This window comes from Nyctibius grandis, chromosome 11, assembly GCF_013368605.1.
Source record: "Nyctibius grandis isolate bNycGra1 chromosome 11, bNycGra1.pri, whole genome shotgun sequence".
Taxonomy (NCBI): Eukaryota; Metazoa; Chordata; class Aves; order Nyctibiiformes; family Nyctibiidae; genus Nyctibius; species Nyctibius grandis.
In genome coordinates, this window is record NC_090668.1 from 4,223,156 (window position 1) to 4,247,053 (window position 23,898).

Here is a 23,898-nt window from a genome sequence, read left to right on the forward strand (position 1 = left end):
TTTGACCTCTTTCCTTATAAGTATGAGAGGTGGAGTAACCATGTTCTGAGTCTTGTTCGTGTTTTAGTCACTTTCCTCCACGAAAGAGTTTTCTCCCTAATGTTTTTTTCAGGGCAGATTTCATCTCCTGGTTCCTAAGTGTGTAGACCAAGGGATTCAGAGCTGGGGTGACAGAACTGTACATGAGAGACACTTGCACATCCTTTTTAGGGAAGCCTCCTGAGGAGGGCGGTGTATAATTGAAGAGCACTGGTATGTAGAATAGTGCCACAATAGTGAGGTGGGAAGCACAGGTAGAGAAGGGCTTCCATCTTCCTTCCTGGGACTGGACTTTCTGGAAGACGAAGGAGATGATGTAGAGGTAGGAGAGGACTATGAGAGTGAAGGGGCCTAGAACAATAGATGTGGTGACAACATTGAGAAGGGTCATATTGAGGCTGGTACTACTGCAAGCCAAATTCAACAGTGGCTTGATGTCACAGAAGAAGTGATGAATGTGGTTGTGGCCACAGAAACGCAGTTGAGAGGTCATGACTGAGTGCATCACGGCATGTACAAAGCCAATGGACCAGCTGGCCACAGCCAGCAGCAGACAAGTCCGTGGGCTCATGACAAGGGTGTAGTGCAAAGGATTGCAAATGGCCACATAGCGGTCGTAGGCCATAGTGGCCAGGAGCACAGCCTCCGTACTGCCCAGGAAGTGGAAGAAGTGGAGCTGGGCCAAGCAGCCACGAAAAGAGATGGGCTGATGCCCAAAGAGAAGGCCAGTCAACATCTTGGGAACAGTGACCGTAGAGTAGAAAATGTCCAGGCAGGAGAGGTTCCCCAGGAAGAAGTACATTGGTGTGTGGAGCTGGGGCTCAGATATCACCATCGTCACAATGGCACCATTTCCCAGAAGGCTGGTCAAGTAGAGCAACAGAAAGGAGATGAAGAAAAAGCGCTGCAGCCCCTGGACGTCAGTGAGGCCCAAAAGGATGAACTCACTGACCTCTGTCTGGTTCAGCATTTCTAGAACAATAGAGGCAAAGGTAAAATGTCAAGATTGCACAGTTTTGAGGAGTAACAACATTACAACACTCATTTGTTTCTGTGCTATTTTAATACAAAGAAATGCAGAAAGGAGCAAAACATGACACGTACAATCAAACATAAAAGCTGCATAAAAACTCAATAAGCTAAGATGGACAAAAGGAACTTTAATGTAGTCTTCTATTTTCTGTCTAGATTAAAAAAAAATAAAATATCAGAGGGAAAAATATTAAAATAAAAGCTTCCATCTATCCATAACAGCAGAATATGTAAGATGTAAAACGTTGCTGCTTCTTCACCTTCTCCTACATTAACATTTCAGTTCTGCTCATCTGTCACTTCACAGAATCATAGAATCAGTCAGGTTGGAAGAGACCTCTGGGATCATTGAGTCCAACCATTGCCCTGACACCACCATGTCAACTGGACCACGGCACTAAGTGCCATGTCCAGTCTTTTCTTAAACATCTCCAGAGATGGTGACTCCACCACCTCCCTGGGTAGCCCCTTCCAATGGCTAATAACCCTTTCTGAGAAGAAATTCTTCCTAATGTCCAACCTGAAGCTCCCCTGGCAAAGCTTGAAGCTGTGTCCTCTTGTCCTATCGCTAGTTGCCCAGGAGAAGAGGCCGACTCCCACTTCACTACTACCTCCCTTCAGGTAGTCGTGGACTGCAATAAGGTCACCTCTGAGCCTCCTCTTCTCCAGGCTAAACAACCCCAGCTCCCTCAGCCATTCCTCATAGGTCAGACCCTCCAGACCCTTCACCAGCTTGGTCGCCCTCCTCTGGACTCGCTCCAACACGTCAACATCTTTCTTGAAGTGCGGGGCCCAGAACTGGACACAGGATTCAAGGTGCGGCCTCACCAGTGCCGAGTAGAGAGGGACGATAGCTTCCCTAGACGGGCTGGCTACACTATTCCTAATAGAGGCCAGGATACCATTGGCCTTCTTGGCCACCTGGGCACACTGCTGGCTCATGTTTAGCTGGCTTTCGATCAGCACCCCCAGGTCTCTTTCCGCCGGGTCGCTTTCTAACCACTCTTCTTCCAGCCTGTAGTGCTGCATGGGGTTGTTGTGGCCCAAGTGTAAGACCCGGCACTTGTTCTTGTTGAACCTCATGCCGTTGGTCTCGGCCCATCCATCTAACCTGTCCAAATCCCTCTGTAGGGTCTTCCTACCCTCCAGCAGATCGTCACTCCCACCCAGCTTGGTGTCATCTGCAAATTTCCTGAGGGTGCACTCAATCCCTACGTCTAGATCATCTATAAAGCTATTGAACAGCACCGGCCCCAGAACTGAGCCCTGGGGAACACCGCTAGTGACCGGCCGCCAGTTGGACTTTGCTCCATTCACCACCACTCTCAGGGCTCGGCCATCCAGCCAGTTTTTAACCCATCTAAGGTTGTAGCCTGTAGGTAGATTAGGGTACGGCGACCGGAAAATCTTCGGGCTGTAACGGAAGGTAGGCGTGGCGAAAGGAGCAGGATGTGTCATTATCGTGCGAGTTCATACGGGACAAGACAACTATATAAGGCTGTTGCACAGTTAAATAAACGCCATTTGTTGCATCCTCACATTGGTGTCAGTGCTCAATGGCCCTGGGGTGCGGATAGCCTCAGGCCAGCCAGCAACCGAACGGAGCTTGCTGCAGACAAGCGGCAACAAGTGGTGACCCCGACGTGATTGCTGGGCTGGCGGACCGCAGGCGGTCGGAGTGGGTTCGCGAACCATGGAAACCTTGATAAAGGTGATTTCGTTACTGGGCGGGGAATTTAAGATTTCTGTGAAATCGAAAGATGTAGCCCAGTGTGTGGACCGTCTCGTTAAAGGTGGGGGCGGTGGCAGGACCGGCTGATTGTTTACAGCTGAATACCTGGGAGCGGTGCTCGATGCAGCTCGCTGAGCGAGCTATGGCAGCGGGTTCTGCCAAAGAATTAAAAACATGGGGAGTTATCTTGTGGCTGCTACGGGCTGCGCGGGAGGACTGGGCGACATGGGATGCGGCTCGGACGTGTTTACATGGGGTCTACCCTGACCAAGACAGAAGTGGCAGTGGTGAAACTCCTCCAACATATACTCTCTGAGAGAGGAATTAAATGTGACGAAGCTGCATTAAAGCAGTTACTGTTTTGGGCAAAAGATAAAGGACATTTTACAACCTTTAATGATGTCTTTGAAGTGCCTTTATGGGAGAAGATTGGTGACTCTCTCTGGAATGCGGTGTCAAGTGGTGATAAGGAAGCCTTTAAATTGTCTGCTACATGGCGGCTGGTTAGTGAAGCGTTAAAAGGAATAAAAGCAGAGAGAGAAGTCACACATACAGCTTTTATGGCTTTAGGACCACAGGCGCCTACTACCCCCTCATTGTTTGCGGGACCAACACCTCCCATGGCCCCGGTAGCTTTACCGGTGGCAGCTCCTTTATCACCGTGGGTACGGACGGCTCCGAAAAAAGCTGAGGAGCGGGGAGTGAGAAAAATAGATACAGATCCATCAGAACCGGTAGTGCGCCCTAAAACACGAACTCGATTTGAACTAATTGAATCAGACGCTGAACAGGAGACTTGGCAGAAACCCCCTCCGAAACCCCCTCCCTCTCATTGATCTCTCTACGGATGAGGCTGAGCAGGAGGACAAGAAGGAGGGTAAACATGCTTTGTACCCACCTTTACCGGATTCGCCATTTACAGAGTCAGTAGTACCAGAGTCACAAGGACTTAAAGGACTGTTACCATCACGAAATGGACATGAACTTGACATGACAGAGCTTGGTAGACGACTGGAAGAATTAAAGACGGAATTGCAGCAGCATCGTTCAGCCAACGCCTCGGGACACATGACTATGTCTCCCCCAAAAACCCCCCTCTGTGTTCGAGACAAGTATTAGGGCCACCTCAACCTCCTTTACAACTCCCTACTCCACCTTTAGATCAGGGTGGGGGGGGAGGTTTGCGTCCATCTGGTAATGTGGGAGGTGAGGGAGAGGGTCAGCTTCCGCCCGCGTATACAGGGGAAGGGGGGGGAGGTGAGGGAGGAGTGAAATGGAAAGGGGTCATTCGAGATGTGTTATTAGAAGGAGTTGTGATTCCACGGGCATATCCGGTGATTGTGGGTGCTGGTCCTGAGGGAAGAAATATTTGGCAACTGTTAGATTGGAAAATTGTAAAAGAAGAATTACCACTATAGTTAGCGAAAGACAACACAGGTGAGGACTGCAGAAAAGTTGTTGCAGGGCTGGCAAATAGTAATGCCACCTTAACTGAGCTAATGGATGCTTGTGAGAAAGTAGGAACCACCACATTTCAGATGGAGCATTTAGCAAAAACTTTTGCGGCGGCAAATAAGGTAGTTCATCGTTGTTATACATGCGAACAGGAAGGTCACTTTAAGAAAAACTGCCTTAAGAAGTTGAAGCTGAGTGGGAGAGATAACTCTGTTTTGATGTGTTATTGCTGTGGGAAGCTAGGGCATTTTGTGAAGCTGTGCAGTTCTCAGTATAATGCTCAAGGTCAGCTGATAACAACCAGCTGCAGAATACGGGGAAACTGGAGAAAGAACATGGGGGGGGAACCGTATGCTGACACAAATGAATCTTCCCAACCAGTTCCAGGCCTATGCAGTTAACTCGCAGCCCAAACCGCAGGGAGTGCAGGACTGGTGTTTCCACACGGGGTTAACCTGTGCGGCTGCCAAGCCTTGGACCTGTGGCAAACAGGGATAATGCTAATGATGATTGTCAAAAGATCATTGAAGCTTTACCTGGAAAAACAGATTTGAATGCTATGATAAAGGCATGTGCAAAAGTGGGTACTGTGGAACATAAGGCTCAAGTTATGGCTGCGGCCGTACTTGGGGCTTACGTCGTCACAATTGCAGCCTATATTCCAATTGTTAGCAGGGGACCCAACTTTAACAGCGCCACGACACACTACTTCAGAGATACAGCAACTGATTACAGAAATAGAAAGCAAGCTACATTCCAAATTTGTACATCGTATTGATTTGAATCAGGAAATACAAATTATCACTTTGTTTGATAGGCAAATTCCGTATGCAATAATTGGTCAATGGAATTCAGAATGATCAGATTCGTTACAGAGCTATTGGCACAGATTATTCATCAAAGGACGGATGCGATGTCGGGAGCTTGTGGCCAGAGATCCCTGCATCACTAACCGTTCCTATTGCAGCTCAATATTTTGAGTGGTGTATGGCTAATAGCTTTGCTTTGCAAACAGCTATGGAGAATTTCTCGGGACAGGTTGTTTACCACTTGCCCTCCCATCAGCTATGGAGAATTTCTCGGGACAGGTTGTTTACCACTTGCCCTCCCATCCTGTTATAAAATTGAGTGCGGAACTTCCAATTGCCACAGGAGTGTGGTGCGCAGACACTCCTGTGGATGGAACTACCATTTTTACGGGTGGATCTGGGAACACAGGCAAGGTGGGCCTTGTCTGGTATTCTGACAGCAAGTGGGAATCTATGGTAGTACAACAAAAGGGTTCACCTCAGGTGGTAGAATTACGAGCTGTATTAAAAATATTTCAGAATTTTCCCATTCCCTTTAATTTGATTGCTGATTCAGCATATGTAGCTGGCATTATAAAGCAATTGGATAGACCTGTTATAGAGCATATATGTAATCAGTGTGTTTTTGAATTGCTGCGAGCTCTGTGGCAAGAAATTCAAATCCGAACTGCATTGTTTTATGTTTTACATGTAAGAAATCATACTAATTTGCCTGGGTTTATTGCAGAAGGCAATGCTCGAGTGGACTCTTTGGTTTTTCATCCTAAAACAACAATTTGTACCAGAGTGGAAGCAATAGCGCAATTGCTTGTCAAAGTGCATAAAAGGGTTACAGACATTACCGGACTAGACTCAGATGCTATCTATTTACCTATCAGAAAGGAATATCTACAGTGGTTAACAAATCAGTCAACTCTTTTTCAAATGGCCTTACAGGACTTTACTGGACAGTTGTTAACACATTTGCCAAAAGATAAAAAGCTACAGTTTATTTGCAAACAGGATTGGGAAGAAAAACCTATCAGATCAGAGATACCTATGACTGGACTAACTGTTTTTACTGATGCAGGAAAGCGATCACATTCAGCAGTTATTACCTGACAAAAGGATGGACAATGGAAACATTGTAAATTCTCAGGAATTTACTGAGGACTCATTGCAGACACTTGAATTTTTTGCGATATACCAGGTTTTTGTAAAATGGAAGGATTTACCTGTAAATATTGTAACAGACTCTCTTTATGCAGCAGGCATTGTAAATCGAATTGAAAGAGCTTTTATACGACCAATAAGAAATATGCGACTTTACACCATTTTGCTACAGTTGCATCAAGCAATAAACCTCAGAGAGATACCTTATTTTGTCACCCACATTCGTAGTCATCAATTTGATCAAAATTTGAGCATTGGAAATAATAAAGCAGACACACTTGTATCCTATACGCAAATATCACCAAATTTATTTGAACAAATACACCTATCCCATCAATTCTTTCATCAATCAGCGAAAATGTTAGCGAAACAATTTCACCTCACCATGGCACAAGCACGTGAATTAGTTAGTGTTTGTCCTAGTTGTCAGAAAATTGGCATGGGAATTGGAACAGGGGTAAATCCTCGAGAGTTGAGTGCGTTGCAACTGTGGCAAATGGACTTTACTCACATTGCAGAATTTGGAAGGCTCAAATATGTTCATGTATCTGTTGATACGTTTTCACATATAATATGGGCAACAGCACAAACTGGGGAAACAGGTCGTCATATCAAATGACATTTACTTGCTTGCTTTACAAGTCTTGGGGTTCCACAACAACTTAAGACTGATAATGGACCAGCATACTGTTCATAAATTTTTCATCAATTTTGTCAACTATGGGGTATTACACATGTCACCAGGATTCCTCATTCGCCTACGGGTCAGGCGATTGTGGAACGTGCTCATAGTACATTGAAACAGCTTCTGCAAAAACAAAAAGGGGGGAGAGGTGACTGAACCTTCTGAGAGACTTGCAAAAGCTGTTTGTGTACTTAACCATTTAACTTTAGCAGGAGATAAGGAGCAACCCCCAATTGTAATACATTGGGAGGCAGTTCGACAGGGAGCAAGCTATGTGAAAAACAAAGGCAAAGTGTGGTATAGGGAACCAGGTACTAACGAGGGGTTAGGACCAGGGGAACTATTACTAACGGGTCGAGATTATGCTTCTGTCTCCACAGGCACAGGAGTACGGTGGTTTCCGATCAAGTGTATTAAACCATATGTGGAGGTGGGATTTAGATCCGGAGATCCGACAGAGAGTAGCAGAAGACAGCAGGGCAATCAGGGATGCAGCAGGAAATAATTGGCTCAACAAAATCCTGCAAGAATTAGGTGGATTGTCTCTAAAAGGATGGTTAGCCACATTATTAGAGGGAATAGTTTATATAGTTGTGATTATAATTATCATAGGGATCTGCGTGGGTTGTGTTGAGGCAATAATTGAGAATAGTATATGGAAGTAGTGAGATAATAAATCTAACTACTTCCAAAGGGGGAAATTGATACCGGATGGTTTAGCAACGGTTTAGCAAGAGTAGGTCTCAGAGTAGTCTCTAAAAGGCCTGATCTGTGTTACCTTTAAACAGAATCAGCTTTCCTGTCAGTAATTTTCCTTTCAGCTAGAATAATAGAGAATAACAGTGTGTTCTGAAGTAAACTGCATGTTTTGTAGATAGAGTCTGCTTATGGGAATGTTTATAATAGGCATTATCCTACTTGTGTTACCCTGTTTGTTTGCATGTTTGCAGAAAACTGTGCAATGAATGGTCAATACAACCTTTGTGGCTCAACAACAGAGAGCAGGATTTATGGGTAACCAAGGCTGGGATTCTCTGACTGGGCTCTGCAAGACACAGGGAACCAGGTTTAAGTAAGAAACAAAAACACAGAATTAAGATTCTTGGGGAGGGGGAAGGATTCCCAGACGTAATTCCTGTCAACTACCAATCTCACATTTTACATCGCCCTCTTTATTCTTTAAATCATTTTGCCCGGGGAGACCAAGAGCGTGCCCCAGTTGAGCGACATTGGGGTCCAGGGGTGCCAGAAGTGGGCCCCCCAGTCAAGGTTCGGTTCCCTGGGACAGCGGAGTGGGAAACAGGTTGGGAGCTGCTACATCACGGGAGGGGGTATGCCGCCATCAAACGGGATGATGTTATACAGTGGGTCCCTACACGCTGTTTGCGCCCTGATTTAAAACAAAATCCTAACCCGAAGTAATATGTACGCTGTCCGAGCTTTATGTTTTGCAGGAGTACCTGTGGGGGAAGCCGAAACAGCACCAGCCTCGACCTTCAGACGTGAGGAGTCATGACAGTACAGAGAGTCTGGTAAAGCGGCGGGGTGCCAAGAAAGATGAGGAACGGCGGCCGTTGCTGAGTGAAACAAAAGCTTTAAACAATGCGCTTATGATTAGCTTGCTTTTGCTTTGCATCTCAGGAGTTGCAGGGGAATCTTACTGGAGAACCTGGGCTCGGGATGTTGTATCCGCCAGCTACGCTTACGCTTTGATGCAAGGCTCCAGAATCAGCGATGCGCTTTACTTTGCATGACTTGAAGCATGGGGAGGGGGAAATGTAGGTAGATTAGGGTACGGCAACCGGAAAATCTTCGGGCTGTAACGGAAGGTAGGCGTGGCGAAAGGAGCAGGATGTGTCATTATCGTGCGAGTTCATACGGGACAAGACGACTATATAAGGCTGTTGCGCAGTTAAATAAACGCCATTTGTTGCATCCTCACATTGGTGTCAGTGCTCAATGGCCCTGGGGTGCGGATAGCCTCAGGCCAGCCAGCAACCGAACAGAGCTTGCTGCAGACAAGCGGCAACAGTAGCCCTTCCTGCTACAACCTTTGATCTCGTTAATAAAGCTTCTAACTCGTAAAGTGAATCACTCTTGTTGCTTCCTTTCTACTATTGTGCCTACATTTCATTAAGCCAGTTTCAACTTTCACATTTCTAATGGTTACCATCTCTTCCAGACTGTTCTTTGATCTGAGAAAATTGCACAATTTCCATTCTTTAATCCACAGCCACTAGCAATTGCTCCAAGGTACCATACAATCATCAGCATTTCTTTTGTGTGTTGCTGAGAATAAAGGAAGAGGATGCCTTAGCATGTGATCACAAACTGATTTTGTTATTGAACTGTACACTTTGCCTAAAGAATGTCTTTTTGTTGAGCAGCAGCAGATGAATGGGACTTCTTACAAGGGCATGTAGTGATAGGACAAAGGAGGATGGTTTTGAACTGAAAGAGGGTAGATTAAGATTAGATATTAGGAAGAAATTCTTTCTTGTGAGGGTGGTGAGACACTGGAACAGGTTGCCCAGAGAAGCTGTGGCTGCCCCCTCCCTGGCAGTGTTCAAGGCCAGGTTGGATGGAGCTTTGAGCAACCTGGTCTAGTGGAAGGTGTCCCTGCCCGTGGCAGGGGGGTTGGAACTAGATGATCTTTAAGGTCCCTTCCAACCCAAACCATGTTATGATTCTATAATAAAAGTCTACAACATCTCCTACAACACTGCCATGGAGCAAGGCATAGAATTTGCAGGAGCCGAGTCAGCTGGTGCAATTTCCAGACAAACTGCCTCGCTATGGCTAAGTCCCAACCATACACAATAAAGAACAAAGTCCTGAGATTGTTTTACTAAAGCAGGTAGGCACAGGTATTTCTAGCTTACAATATAGACTGCAAATTCTACAAGATGAGTAGTTTTCTCTGTACATTCAATGCAGTGATGATTAATACTGATGAATACAACTAATGAAATAAGAATTACTTCCAAAATATTTCTTGTAAAGAGGTTAAAACACATACAGATACATTTCATAGTCCTTCTTGTCCATTCCATGGTAGTATATACTTTTCTGGAAAACAGGTGATTTTTGAAAGTCATTATGACATACCTCCAGCCCAGTCACTCTCTTGCTCATACTTCTTTAGCTTATTATTGCAGCATGAAAACAGTAAACATACAGGAAACTTCTAAACTGATTTAATAATAGAAGGACATGAGCATGCAGCCTAAAGGTAATTTATGCACATATGCGTCCACTCCAAATAACTGACCATATTTTCCTGAAAATACTTTGAGTCTGATCTTTGAACAAACTCTATTGGAAACATTAGATTTGATAATATTATAGACTTACCAAATTCTAGTCAGTCACCTGCATTTGAAGAGGTATAGATGCAATTCTCTATGCAATGCAAATACTTCTGTTTCTTCAGGAAAATAGTTTTCCCAATCTTTTTTTAAGACTCTTACTTAAATACAAATGCAAAGAAAAGCCTTTACATGTTGAATCTTGCCTATTTTTCAAACTATATAAGTTACAATTAAAATAAAAAAAGATAAATTACAAAAAAAAAATAAGAATTCTGCACAAACCTCACCTCACTACCAAGGAGCATTTTTCTCATTGTAGTAGGGCCCTCAGAGAGTGAGCCAAAAGGCAAAGCTGAAGACAAAAAGACTGAGAATTTCTGCTCTATTTTTTCATTCCATATCTACTTGGCATTCTTCTAGCTGAGAGATTAATACTGCAGCTCTGATGACAAGGACTACTGCAAGTTCTCAGGGGCTTGTAGTTATTCCAGTAAGATGCAAGGAGGAAGCTTTGCAAACAGTACCAGAAATCTCTGACGACCTAGTTAGAGGGGAAAAGAAGTCTTTCTAGCATGTCCAGAATGTGCAAAATATCAACAACAACATGGAGGAAGTAAATTTCCCATTGCTTTGATCAGTCTCCTGAGATGAGATTTGTAATCCACTGGTGAGTTGCAGAGCAACAAACAAATTGTTCTCTAAACATAATGCATAGATGAGCCACCTGCAAAACAGAAGACAAAAAACAAAGCAGCCCACAGAGACTAATAACAACAAAAAAAACCCCACCCATCCCTCCTCTAAAAAGAAAAATCAAACACAAATATCTCCATCTCTGTGCACAGAGTTTAGGCCTGAAATTTCTACTGGCAATAGAGGCATGAGTCGTGCAACCTCCGCTGAACTGGAGCAGTGTTTGGGCCACGTTTCCTAAATCTCTTTCACAGACTAGAGTTTGTGAAACCAAGTATGTGTTCCATCCATTCTGATGTGTAGGATTTCTGATGTTTGATTTTTGTTGGCATTTCACAGATGAGGAGGAGTTTCTGGCCTCTTTGTAGTCAAAACCATCCCAAATTGGCATTTTAGGCTTCATTTTCAATCCGGTGGAAAAATTTCCACAAATGTTTACAAAAGAAACACGTTCAGTTCTAGTTTAAGCAGTTCAGATGTTGGTGTGTAAATGACACAGGAACTTCTGAATCACACGGATGCCACTTTCTGGGAAGATGGCTTTAACATTTCCTCTACAAAGCTCCTGGCAGCTCAGCTCCAGGCTGATCGTGGGTTTGAAAACCCAGTATGATTTCAGCATCGTTTTGTAGACACACAGAATATTGTAGGTTGGAAGAAACCTCTGCAGTCTCTGGTCATTCCCCCGCTCAAAGTAGGCCAACTGCATAGGGCCTTGTCCAGTGAACTTTTCAACAATTTCAAGGATATTTAGGCAAATTCTCTGGGCAGCCTGTTCCAAGTCTGAATATGCTAAAGGTGCAAAAGTATTCACTAGTATCTAATCCAAATTTCCCATGTTCTGACTTACACCCATCACCTCACATCTTATCACCGTGCTCCTCTGAGAAATATTTGTCCCCATTTTCTCCAAGAGAATCCATGCCCACACTAAGTAGTTGCAGACAGCAATACGATCTCCTGCTCCTAGGAAGGGACAAAGATGAAGAAACCCAGTCTCCCATCCCCTCCTTGTCCTCAAGATGTGTCAAACCACTAATCACCATGGTGATTAAATCACCATGTGATTAAACGGTAGTAGACACTGCACTGATCCCTGAGACATACCACTAGTAACTAGCTGCTAGCAGGACTTCTTACCACATAGCCATATGAGCCTGACAATCCTGACCATTGTCATTATTATCTACTTAGCCAGTGTCTATCTTCCAAACTTAGATCTAAGGAGTCTGTAGGAGACTGTACTGAAGGCCTTGCTCAAATTAAGGTATACCACATCCACTGCCCCTCCTATGGTTATCCAGACAGTTATCTCATCAGATTGACCAGGCCTGATTTGTCCTTGTTATATTCATGCTGGCTGTTCCCAACCACCTTCTTGTCCTTCAGGTACCTCAAAATGGCTACCAGAAGGATTTATTCCAGCACCTTCCCAGGTACTGAGGTGAGACTGTAGTTCCTCAGCTCCTCCTTCTTGCCCTTCTTGAAGGGGGGTGTGACGTTTGCCTTTTTTCCAGGCATCAGGACCTCCTGTGATCACCATGACCTTTCAAAGACAACAGAGAGTGAACTTGTAGGGGCATCAGGCAGTTCCTTCAACACCACCCCTGGGTTCTTCCCATCCAGTCTCATGAACTTTTCTATGTACAGTTGACCTACATGCTCTAACAGTCTTTTCGTATCCTGCTCGTGCTGCTTCACTCCCACATGCTCTGCTACTAGGCTTAAGGAGCTGGGGATGTTGAAGGCAGACCTTATCAGTGACATGGAAGGTAAAAAAGGCATTGCCTACTTCAGCCTTTTCAATGGCCTGGGTCATGAGGTCTGCTGCCCATTGACCATTGGACTTAGATTTTCCTTAGCCTTCCTTTTCCTGTCAATGTACATCTAGAAACTCTTCTTCTTGCTCTTCCAATACCTCGCTAGTTCCAACTCCAGCTGAGCATTGTCTTTCCTAACTCCATCCCTGCATGGTCTCTGTTCCTTCTGGTTTGCCTGGCCCTGTTTCCATGTTCCCTGAACTTCCTTTCTTGTTTGAGCCAGGGGAGTCAGGAGTCAACCCACGGGCTCCTAGTATCCTTTCTGAAGCAAAACAGCCACGCACGCAAAATGTGGGAGCAAAAGAGAGATTTGACTGCCCTACGTACCACTCTAATAATAGTAAGACAGTTTTGCTTGTTCTCCTTCCCATTGTCCTCCAATAATGTCCTAACAGACCTTGCATCTTCCCACACATCCATAATGTAGGATCTCCTCTAAATACACACACATATTCTCTGCTTCATTTTGTGTCACACAGCCATTTCATTACCTATGAACTCTTAAGGAATCTTAACAACTCACTTAAATGTCTCAGGTCTAAAGAAGAGCCATATTGGAGTGATGTATTGTACTGGCTATGCTGGTAATGTGCTTCAAGCTATTATTGACCCTAACAATGAGGGGAGGAAAGTTGTAGAGTATCCCAGGGCACCTAGAAACATGTGTCAGAGCCCCTTCCTGCTAATTGGATTAAGAAGTACTAAAAAGTGACACTCAAAAGTAGAAGAATGACAAAGAAGCAAACAAAAAGCAAATAACCCTCACTATTGCCCATAATGACACCTACAATTACCTCACAGCAAGCACAAATCAAAGAACTGTTGAGCAATGCTGGCAGGCAGGCAGTCTTTTTGTCTAAAAGACTAGGGCATATACAAGGTCTGGGAATCACCAAGCCAGGTATTACTCCAAAACCAGGCAGTATAAATGTGGACAAGCAGCTCTTGCAGGAAGTATGAGCCACTTGGGCCAACTGACCTGTGGAGCGGCAGCAGCTGAGGAAATGGCAGTAGCAATATAAACACAATTATCTCTGGTGTCTCTGGGTCTGAACGCAGAGGACAGCATCATTCTAACTTTGTGTGGTTTCCCCGTTAAAGCTGTTAAGTGCTGTTAGAGCACGGCCACCTCCTCCAGCTGCTGTGGCCCAGGACCTTCCCGCCGAGGTCTCTGCCCAGGTTGAGGGATGCGGCTACCTCTTTCCTGTCTGCAGGTTCAACCAGCAGCAAAGCTGAGCACGTATCCTAGACACACACACACACACACAGAGAGGACATTGACAGAGCAGGTCACACAGAATGCCAAGGCAAGGCGCTGCCTTCAACAGCGCCTACATATAGGATTCACATAAGCCATAAGCACAGACAGTCAAGTCTCCTCTTCAGCCGGTAGAGAGAGAAGTTCAGTAGTGAAAGCACACATGCACAACACACTCTGGATTCACAAGCATGCACACATTTGCAGATCCCTCAAGTACCAACACAATCCCTCTGTCCACCTGGCACCCCCGCCCACGTCCCAGGCCCCCTTACCCACTTCACAGGTCCCCTACTTGCCATCTGGTCCAGCTTAATGCTTGCTAGCAAACACTCACACACTTGTCCCACAGACAGTCCACATTAGCAGTTCCTCTTGGGTGTACCAACATGGACCATTAGTGTGAATGGTGAGGCTGGTTTGTTGTCTCCATGTTTGTTTTGTCAGGTGTGTGTCTCTGTATATTTTGTTTCTGGTTTTCCCCTTTTCCCTTAGTGTCCCAATTGACAAAGTCCTTGATCAGATAACCTTGCTGGAATAAACATTCTCACACTCTCAGATGCCCTCATCCGTTACTGTGACTGACCAGGTTTGGTTCTCCTCACTGCCTCCCTACCATTTGTTGGTCAGGTTTGTGTCCCGGTATGGTTTATTGCTTCCTCCCTTTCTTATTATCCCGTGTTGCATTGAAAAAGGTCCTTGACCAAGTATCCCTAAAGGAACAGGCACTGCCCTTCTATTTATCCTTACAAAGGCGTTTAATTTTTTCACTATATGTTTACACTGCCCTTGCTAGCTTGGTTTAATGGCCCGTGACTACTCACTATGTTTGGGGGAGAGATCCACACTGTTCAAATGAGAACCAAAGTGTCAGGGGGTGTGGGATGCAGTGACTTCAGGCTCCACGCCAGCATAACACCACAAACAGGAGCTTTGGGAGTATATGTTTCAACTGAAGACATGTTTATACAAGCACAAGGTGTTTCCTTAACACAGAAGTAAAGTGGAAAACTGTTTGTATGAGGGAGTGGGTTAATTGCAAAATGCCAAGTGACTCAGTTTATCCTGAAATTTTCTGCAGCTTTATAAGCATCCTACCTCTTGCCCACTCCCCTCTCCCACAGGCAGAAGATCAAAGGGAAGTGAAAAGACTCGTGGATGGAGATGACAACAGTTTAATAAGGAGAGCAAAAGCTGCACACACAAGCAAAAAAGGAATTCATTCACTACTTCCCATCATCAGGCAGACGTCCAGCCACTTCCTAGGAAGCAGGGGCTCAGTATGCCTAACTGTTACTTGTGAAGACAAGCACCTTAACCATGAGCATGTCCCCCTCCTTCTCCATTCTCTGAGCTTTCATTGCTGAGCAAAACACCTGATGGTATGGAATATCCCCTTGGGCAGTTTGGTTCAGCTGTCCCGGCTGTGCCTCTCCCAGCCTCTTCCCTACTGGCAGCCTACTAGCCATTGTGGGGGGTGAGACTGGAGAGGAAGACTTGACTCTGTACATACCCCATACCTTTCTTTTTATTTCCCATTTCATCTATTTTTTACTCCTGAAATCCCCTCTCATCAACACATACACTAATGTGGTGTGTTGACGTTGGAGTGCAGCCAGACTCCCACCCAGCCGTTCTCTCATGCCCTCTCCTCAACAGGACAGGAAAGGAGGAGAAAATAAGATGAAAAAGCTTTTGAGTTGAGATAAGAATGGGCAGATCATTGACTGATTACCGTCGTGGGCAAAATAGATTGACTTGGGGAAAATTAATTTAATTTATTGCCAATTAAAATAGATTAGATGGTGAGAAACCAAGACAAAACTAAAACACCTTCCCCTCATCGCTCCTTATTCTTCCCAGGCTCAACTTCACTCCTTCATTCCCAAATCTTCTACCACTTCCAAACCTCAAGCTGCACAGGGGGCATGGAGAATGGGCAGTTGTGGTCAGTTCATAACAGTTTGCTTTTGTGGCTCCTTCCTCCTCTCGCTTTTCCCCTGCTCGAGTGTGGCTCCTCTTTGGGGGATGCAGTCCTTCCGGATAAACCTGATCTAGCATGGGCTTTCCATGAGCTTGCAGTTCCCCACTACCAAAACCTTGCCATGTACACACAGTATACCAAGAATTTTTTAATTGTCCTTTTGTATTTGTAGTAGAGTGCCTTTGTTGCTTCTACTCAAAGAGACAGTGATGTAAATTAGGTATTAATCACAGAAACTGGAAGAGAAAATGCTACTCAGTAAAGAATGACCAGAATTTTGTTGAAGTTGGATGGAAAAAAGCAGAGAGAAAATAAAAACACAAGTCACATTTCGCTTTAATGAACACTCCATCTGTCAAGCCAGAAAAAGAATCGGACAGAAAGTATCAGATTCTGTGAGTTAAGAAACAATTCCCTCGCACAGCTTGCTTTCAGCCTACATGAGAAGGGAATTAATTAAAACAAAGCTACCGCAGCTGGCTGGCACTGTTTCAGGTTACCCTCTCTTTCAAACTGAGCAAGTCAGTTGCTAGTTTGGGAAAGAGATCTTTGTTCTGAGAGGAAAAAGATCAGATCAAGTCTAGACCTGAATCCTGTCCCTCCCATCAGTAGGAAGGACACTTCCAGGAGACACAGCTCCTCCCCTCCAATCATAAGGTCCTAACTTGTTTCTCAACTCATTAATGAGGGTTTTTTTGGGGGGGTGAAGTTCCAGGCTATAACTTTTCCTTTGATGGAGAGGAAAGCAAACTTCTTTTTCCCCAAGCCAGAGACTTTATATACTTATGGAGATAGAGGTATAGTGATGGGAGAGGATAAGAATTTTATAATCCACTTTTATAATATTCCTCCACTGAATCAGCTTTACTTATTTGTTTGCAAGGACAGAGGTACAACAACCACAATTTATTCTAATATGCTGAGGAATAAAGGCCAGATATTTGATGAACTGAACAGGAAAGGATTGCTAAAGTAGCACAGACCCTTTTGAAAGACATTTCACTTCATTCATAAGTTCCATTGATTTTTTTTTTTTACTAGGGAAACACTTATATTCTGTGCAGCTACAAGGAATATATCACCTGGACAGAGAAAATATGGCCATCTGCTTCCTAAGTAACCACTTGTCAGTGCATCTTCTCAGGCTTTGCTTGACTTCCTGATTCCTCAAGCTGTAGATGATGGGGTTGAGCATGGGGGTGACAACAGTGTAAGACAGGGAAACCATTTTCTTCATGTTGGATGAGAGGCTGGACTTGGGTCCCAGGTGAATGATACCAGCTGTGCTGTAGAAAAGAGTCACTACCACCAGGTGAGCTGCACAGGTGGAAAAGGCCTGCCTCTGGCCCGCAGCTGAGGGTATCTGAAGAACAGCATGGATAATGCGAAGGTAAGAGATGGCTATCAGAGAAAAGGGAATCATCACTATTATGACAATGGCAACAAAAATCAATAGTTCAAACAAGGCTGTGTCTGCACACACCAGCTTCAACACAGGAGAAACATCACAAAAGAAATGATCGACCATGTTTCTCCCACAGAAGGGCAGGCTAAATAACCACGTGGTGAAGGCCAGAGCCACAGGGATGCCAGACAGCCAAGACCCAAGAGCCATCCTGAAGCAGCGATCCCTGCTCATCATGGTGGCATAATGCAATGGGTGGCATACTGCCACTTGCCGATCGTAAGCCATTGCACCTAAGAGGAAACACTCACAGGTTACAAAAAGAATAACACAGTTGAGCTGCAAGGCACAAGCTGTGAAGGAAATCATCTTTCTCTCCACCAGCAGAATCACGAGCATCTTGGGGACAATGCTCAGGCTGTAGCAGATCTCGGTCAAGGCAAGGTTCTTTAGCAAGTAGTACATGGGCGTGTGCAGGAGAGGGTCAATGGTTGTGATCACAACAATCAGAGAGTTCGCTGTGAAGATGGCCAGGAACATGATGGAAATCAGTGTGAAAAATAGGAACTGCACCTTGCCTTGGAAGGCAAACCCCAAAAGTAAGAAGTGAGTAGTGATGGTTTGATTTCCTGGCTTCATTTCCTCAACAGGTCCCACCCTGAAAGAGAAAAAAAAAAAAAAAACCACTACAAAATGATTAGTAGCTTGGGACAGACTTCTGGTCTCAGATATAGCTACAGTTGCAAGTAAAATGAGGCTTAAAACATGAGGTGAAACTTGGATTGGATATGACAGTGACCCCAGCATAAAAAAATCTCAGCTGGGAAACTTGTACAAGATCATCTTTAGCAGTCATAGGCTGGGATTCATCTTCTCTAAATTAGGAGAACAGAAGATAGACATTCAAATTTCAAAGACCCATTCTGTGTTTATTTTATATAGAAAGAAATGGATACCTCCAAATCCAGGTCACCTTATCAAGAGTGGCCACAAAGTTTCACTTTGGATGGGCTGGATGTCTCTCAGTTAACTTCAGCATCTAAATGTCTATAGACATATAAATGTGAGCCAGTCATCTTCAAATCACTTCATATTTAATGATGAGAATTATAGCACAAGACAGAAGCACAATTTCTTTACTTCTAAGATGGATATCCAAGGCTGACAGGATTGGCAGTATCATTAAAAATGAAGTGAGTATACAATAACCAAATTTTTGGATAGCTGGCATTAACTGAAATTCATTTAATTCTTGATGCTCTGAGCTAGGTGATATGGAGATCCTGTGGCTTTCCACCTTCTTGTTTGACTCAGGCAGAAGTGATCTACCTACATTACTTTAATTGTTAACCCTGCAAAAATATAATCCAAACCAAAACAAGTTTAAATTAATAAAAGTGTTCATGCACTTACATTTGTTTCATCAAATCATATAAAAGCCTTATTTTGAGTTTTCATTTAAGATAAGCTCTAGGGAGCAAAAAGATGCTCATCATACAAACAGATGCTCACATAAAAGTGATCATCATCATCTACACCTTGCTGCCATTTTCTGGGAATTTATCATCTCATCAGATCTGCTAATGGAATTATTTCACTGGGAAACTTCCTGGACTGTTTCAGACAAAATATACTTGGCTGATTTTTGAAAGGCACATGAAGAGAATAATACACTTTACCTATAGAATTATACCTTTTTTTCTGTATTTACACCATTGGGACTTGAGATAATGTGACCCATAAGATCTGGAGTTTAGCTTTACTCTGAGAACTAAGGATTAACATTTTCTCTTCAGGATTCACGTGCATGAGATGAGAATATATATATGTATGACAAAAATTCCAAACTAATAATGAGAAATAAATTGCTTAGACTACCATGGAGATATCTGTATGTCCAGGGGGATTTTAGCTTCCATCCACAGGTGAAGGAAGGCTTGCTACCCACATAGCAGTCAAACTGTATCACTAATAACGATAAAATAGCTTAAGATTTTAGAGTCTTTGTGTTTTCAGGAGTTCTGAAAATGCCTTTTTGTTTTCCTTAGCAATGATGAAAGAGAAAATGAGCAGATGAGAAGACTAGGAAAAGGTACATAGACAGACACTGTGATTCATTTGTTCAACATATTTATCAGCAAAACAGGTAGCTACAGTTGCCAAAGTTTTCTATGGACAATAGAAATAAGCAAGTATGCTCTCAGTATAATTAGTGTTTCTCCACCATAGACACCTAAAATAATACGAATCGCTGATGACACCGAGGTTCCTATTTCCCTCAGACGTGTGAGTGAGTAATTCAGGTGTAAAAACCTGCATTGCCGGTGCCTAAAGGTAGGTGGGATAGATTCCTCTTGTGTACCATAAGAGCAGCTCCAGGCTCCAATTAGAAAAATAAACCATAGAAACACACTTGTGTTTTGATTTTGCCTTAGGAATCAACTAAGAATGAGGAATAGAAATTGAAACATTACCTTCTGTTACTAAAATTAGTAGAATTTTCTCTCTCTCTTCAGTAGGGGCAATAATTCCAAAGGCAGAGAGGAAGAGAAACTATGAATCGAGAGAAAAAAAAAAAAAAAATCCCTTTGCTTTCCTCTGTAAGAGGCAGCATCTCCTCTCTGATTCCAAAGACTCCTACAACTGATGGGTGGAAGTATTTGAATTTTCATGTGCTCCCAGGAGGATCTGGTCTCCAGACAGCAACTTTTTGGTATGATTAAATCGTATCTTAAATGACCTTTTTTTATCCATGGTCTATATAAATCTGCAGTATGTTTTAGGACATACTAGCAGTCTAAGTACAGTATAAGCAAAGTTTCCTTCCACATCTTCAGAGTTGTACAAGTAACTGATATAACTGTTAACAGTAATAATATGATATTCTCTAATTCTTTTTCTTATCTAGTTTACTGGCACTAGGGGAAAAAATGAAGTTTGACATATGTTGGTTTCCCAGTAGATGAAGAGACTTTCAAGTGATCATTAAAAATATTTGAATGACAATAGTGTTATGAATATAGAGCATTGCAATATGATACCAATGTATTACACAGCCTTAAATATGGCAAACAATAGTACAATAACAGCTTATCTTATAGAACTTTTTTTTTTTTAATTACTGCTTTTTTCTACTTTATTCTGGAAATGAAAGATTCTTATCTTTTGGTAGATGTCTGCTGGTCATCTGAAGCACTTCCCATGATGGTGGTGTAACTCAGCGTAAGACGCAGGTGAAAACTCAGGTGATATGAATTCCAGACTGAAGTATTTAACACTTAATCAACTCCAGTGAAGTCTAGGTTTGTATCATGAAAAATCTAGAAAGACAAGTCAAACAAGTGGAACAAGAAGAAAGTTGTACCAGAGCATCACAGTTGGGAAACATCACAGAGGAGCCATTAATATTCTCTTGCTGCAAAAGGTTTCAGGCTTGATCTCTAACTCCTTCACTGCACACCATGTATAGCACAATCTCATCCTGCTTCTGGTCTGCCGTGACTTACGTGGCTTTCTCATTTGTGTGAATTCTCTCATGTGAATGCAAATGTCTTTAGCCATGCATGGTGGGTTGGCTTTGGCCAGCTGCCAGGTACCCACCCAGCTGCTCTCTCACTCCCTCTCCTCAACAGGAGAAAATAAAGTGAAAAAGCTTATGTGTCAAGATAAAGACAGAGAGATCACTTACCAATTATTGTCATGGGCAAAACAGACTGGACTTGGGAAAAATTAATTTAATTTATTGCCAATTAAATTGATTGGATGGTGAGAAACCAAGACAGAACTAAAACACCTTTCCCCCAACTTCCCCTTTTTCCTGGGCTCAGCTTCATTCCTTCCTTCCCAGTTCTTCTACCTCCCCCCACTCTGAGCAGTGGGGGTTATGGTCAATTCATAACAGTTTACCTCTGCTGCCCCTTCCTCCTCACACTTTTTCTCTGCTCCAGTGTGGGTCCTCCCTGGGGACTGCAGTCCTTCAGGATAAACCTGCTCCAGTGTGGCCTGTACGCATGCTGCAGTTCTTTCTGGGAGCAGCCCACTTCGGGGACTGACATTAGGCAGAAGTGTCCCTGATAGGTCAGGGTCTGCAGCCATGTGGCTGGACATATATCAGTTCAGCTCGTCTGACTTTCACTTCTGACGCTGCTGGGTTCGTGACCAATTTCTGGGCCTGGTAAGGCTTGCTTCCACCCTAATAAATACACAAGCTATGTTAATTTAACAATATGCATAACCCTAAAATGAATTTTGCTCTGGTTTAGGTCTGCATTCCTTTAAGTACAACTGGTTGTTACAGGTTTTGCCTGTTTGTCAAAAAAAGTACCCTCCAGTTTCCTTTCACATTGAGATGATTTTGTTTTCTTTTGCAACAGCTGTAAGCAGTTGGTCCCTCATCCTCCCCTGAGCCTCAAGGGCTCCCAACCTCTGCTTGCCTCTTCAGAGCATTCCTCCAGTGTGTGGTATGTGTGCGTGCATGCCTGTGCGTGGGTGGGGATTTTTTGATCAGCCACACAGGTATATTCCCTAAAGCGTCTGGCTGGCAGTTTACATGACGCAAGTGCATGAGATAATTAAGAATTATTGTTTTTCAAATATTCTTGCTCTGTCTGAGCATGCAGAGATGCAGTTATGAAAGGCAAAGCTGAAGTGAAATTGAATCTGGCCTGGGATGTCAAAGACAGCAAGAAGGGCTTCTCTAAGTACACAGGTGACAAAAGGCAGACTAGGGAAAATGTGGGCCCATTGCTGAATGAGTTGGGGGACCTGGTGATTACAGGACTTGGAAAAGGCTAATGTACCAAATGCAGCCTTTGCTTTGATCTATACTAGCAAGACCAGCCTTCAGGAATCCCAGGCCCTAGAGATCAAGGGGAGAGTCTGGAGCAAGGATGATGTATCCTTGGTAAAAGAAGATCATGTCAAGTAATACCAGCATACATACGTCCATGAACCCTGATGGAATGCTCCTATGAGTGCTGAGGCAGCTGGCTGATGTCGTTGTGAGGCCACTCTCAATAATCTTTGAATGATCATGGTGATTGGGAGAGATGCCTGAGGGCTGGAGGAAAGCAAATGTCACTCTTATCTTTGAAAAGGGCAAGAAGGAGGACCCAGAGAACTACAGGCTGGTCAGCCTCACCTTGGTACCTGGGAAGGTGATGGAGCAACTAATCCTGTGAACCATCTCCAGGCACATGAAGAACATGAATGAGATCACCAGGAGTAGTCAGCATAGCTTCACCAAGGGGAAATCATGCTTTACCAACCTAGCAAACTTTTGTGATGAAAGGACTGCTTTAGTAGATGAAGAGATAGCAGTTAGATATGCCCTTCTTTGCCCTTGCTACATGGAAGGTGAATGGCATCTTGGGCTGCATTAGGAGAAGTGTTGCCAGCAGATCAAGGGTTATGATCCTTCCCCTCTACTCAGCACTGGTGAGGCTGCATCTGGAGAGCTGTGTCCAGTTTTGGGCTCCTCAGTATAAAAGGGACATGGACATACTAGAAAGAGTCCACCAAAAGGCCAACAAGATGATGAAGGGACTGGACCACCTCATATAGGAGGAAAGGCTGAGAGAGCTGGGACTGTTCAGCCTGGAGAAGAGAAGGCTCAGGGGGATCTTATCAATGTGTACCAACACCTGATGGGGGAAGTGAAGAAGAAGGAGCTAGGGTCTTTCCAGTCGTGCCCAGTGCCAGGACCAGAGACAATGGGCACAAACTGAAACACGGGAGGTTCTCTCTGAACATCAGGAAATTCTTTTTCACTGTGAGAGTGACTGACCACTGGCACAGGTTGCCCAGGGAGGTTATGGAGCCTCCCTCCTTAGAGATGTTCAAAAGCAGTCTGGACACAGTCCTGGGCAACTGGCTCTAGATGGTCCTGCTTGAGCAGGGGAGGGTTGGATGAGATGACCCTTCCAACCTCAATCATTCTGTGATTTTATGATTCTGTGTATTATTTTCCTTGATTTCATAATGGCTTTTGATGTTGTCTTCCATAGGATCCTCATAGAGAAGTTGATGAAGTATGGGCTGGATGAGCAGACAGTGAGATGGATTCAAAACTGGCTGAATGGTCAGGTCCAGAGGGTGGTGATCCATGGCACAAAGTCTAGTTGGAGGCCAGTAACTAGTGGTGTACCCCAGGGTTCAGTACTGGATCCAATCCTGTTCAGCACTTCATTAATTATCTGTATGATGGGGCCTCAGCAAACCTGCTGCTAACACAAAACTGGGAGGAGTGGCTGATGCACCAGAGAGTCATGCTGCCATCCAGAGGACCCAGCCAACTGGAACTTAATGAAGTTCAACAAGGGGAAGTGCAAAGTTCTGCACCTGGGGAGGAATAACTCCATCTAGGGTGGGGGGATAAAGACTGTGAATTGCTAGATAGATTAACAGATTAACTGAAAAACAGATTCTGTTCCACTGCTTGTTTTTCAACAAATCTTTCAAGATTGAAAACCTGTCACCAAATCTTAGACATCTGAAAGTTAGAGATCCACTGTAAGTTGTTCTT

The 23,898-nt window shown here is 44.0% G+C and overlaps 2 protein-coding genes across 2 annotated transcripts; both read right to left on the minus strand.

The window, feature by feature from the left end:
- Positions 1-67: 67 nt before the first annotated feature.
- LOC137668814 (olfactory receptor 12D1-like) lies at positions 68-1,009 on the minus strand. The gene has a single exon (XM_068410613.1). The coding sequence runs from the start codon at positions 1,007-1,009 to the stop codon at positions 68-70; it is 942 nt and encodes a 313-aa protein (XP_068266714.1).
- A 16,039-nt stretch (positions 1,010-17,048) lies between these two features.
- Positions 17,049-18,026, minus strand: LOC137668853 (olfactory receptor 10A7-like). Its single transcript, XM_068410669.1, has one exon. It carries the CDS (start codon positions 18,012-18,014, stop codon positions 17,049-17,051), a length of 966 nt encoding a protein of 321 aa, XP_068266770.1. The 5' UTR covers positions 18,015-18,026.
- Between the last annotated feature and the right edge of the window lie 5,872 nt (positions 18,027-23,898).

Coding starts and splice junctions, on each gene's coding strand:
- LOC137668814 (XM_068410613.1), bottom strand. CDS start 1,009: ATGCTGAACCAGACAGAGGTCAGTGAGTTCATCCTTTTGGGCCTCACT.
- LOC137668853 (XM_068410669.1), bottom strand. CDS start 18,014: ATGAAGCCAGGAAATCAAACCATCACTACTCACTTCTTACTTTTGGGG.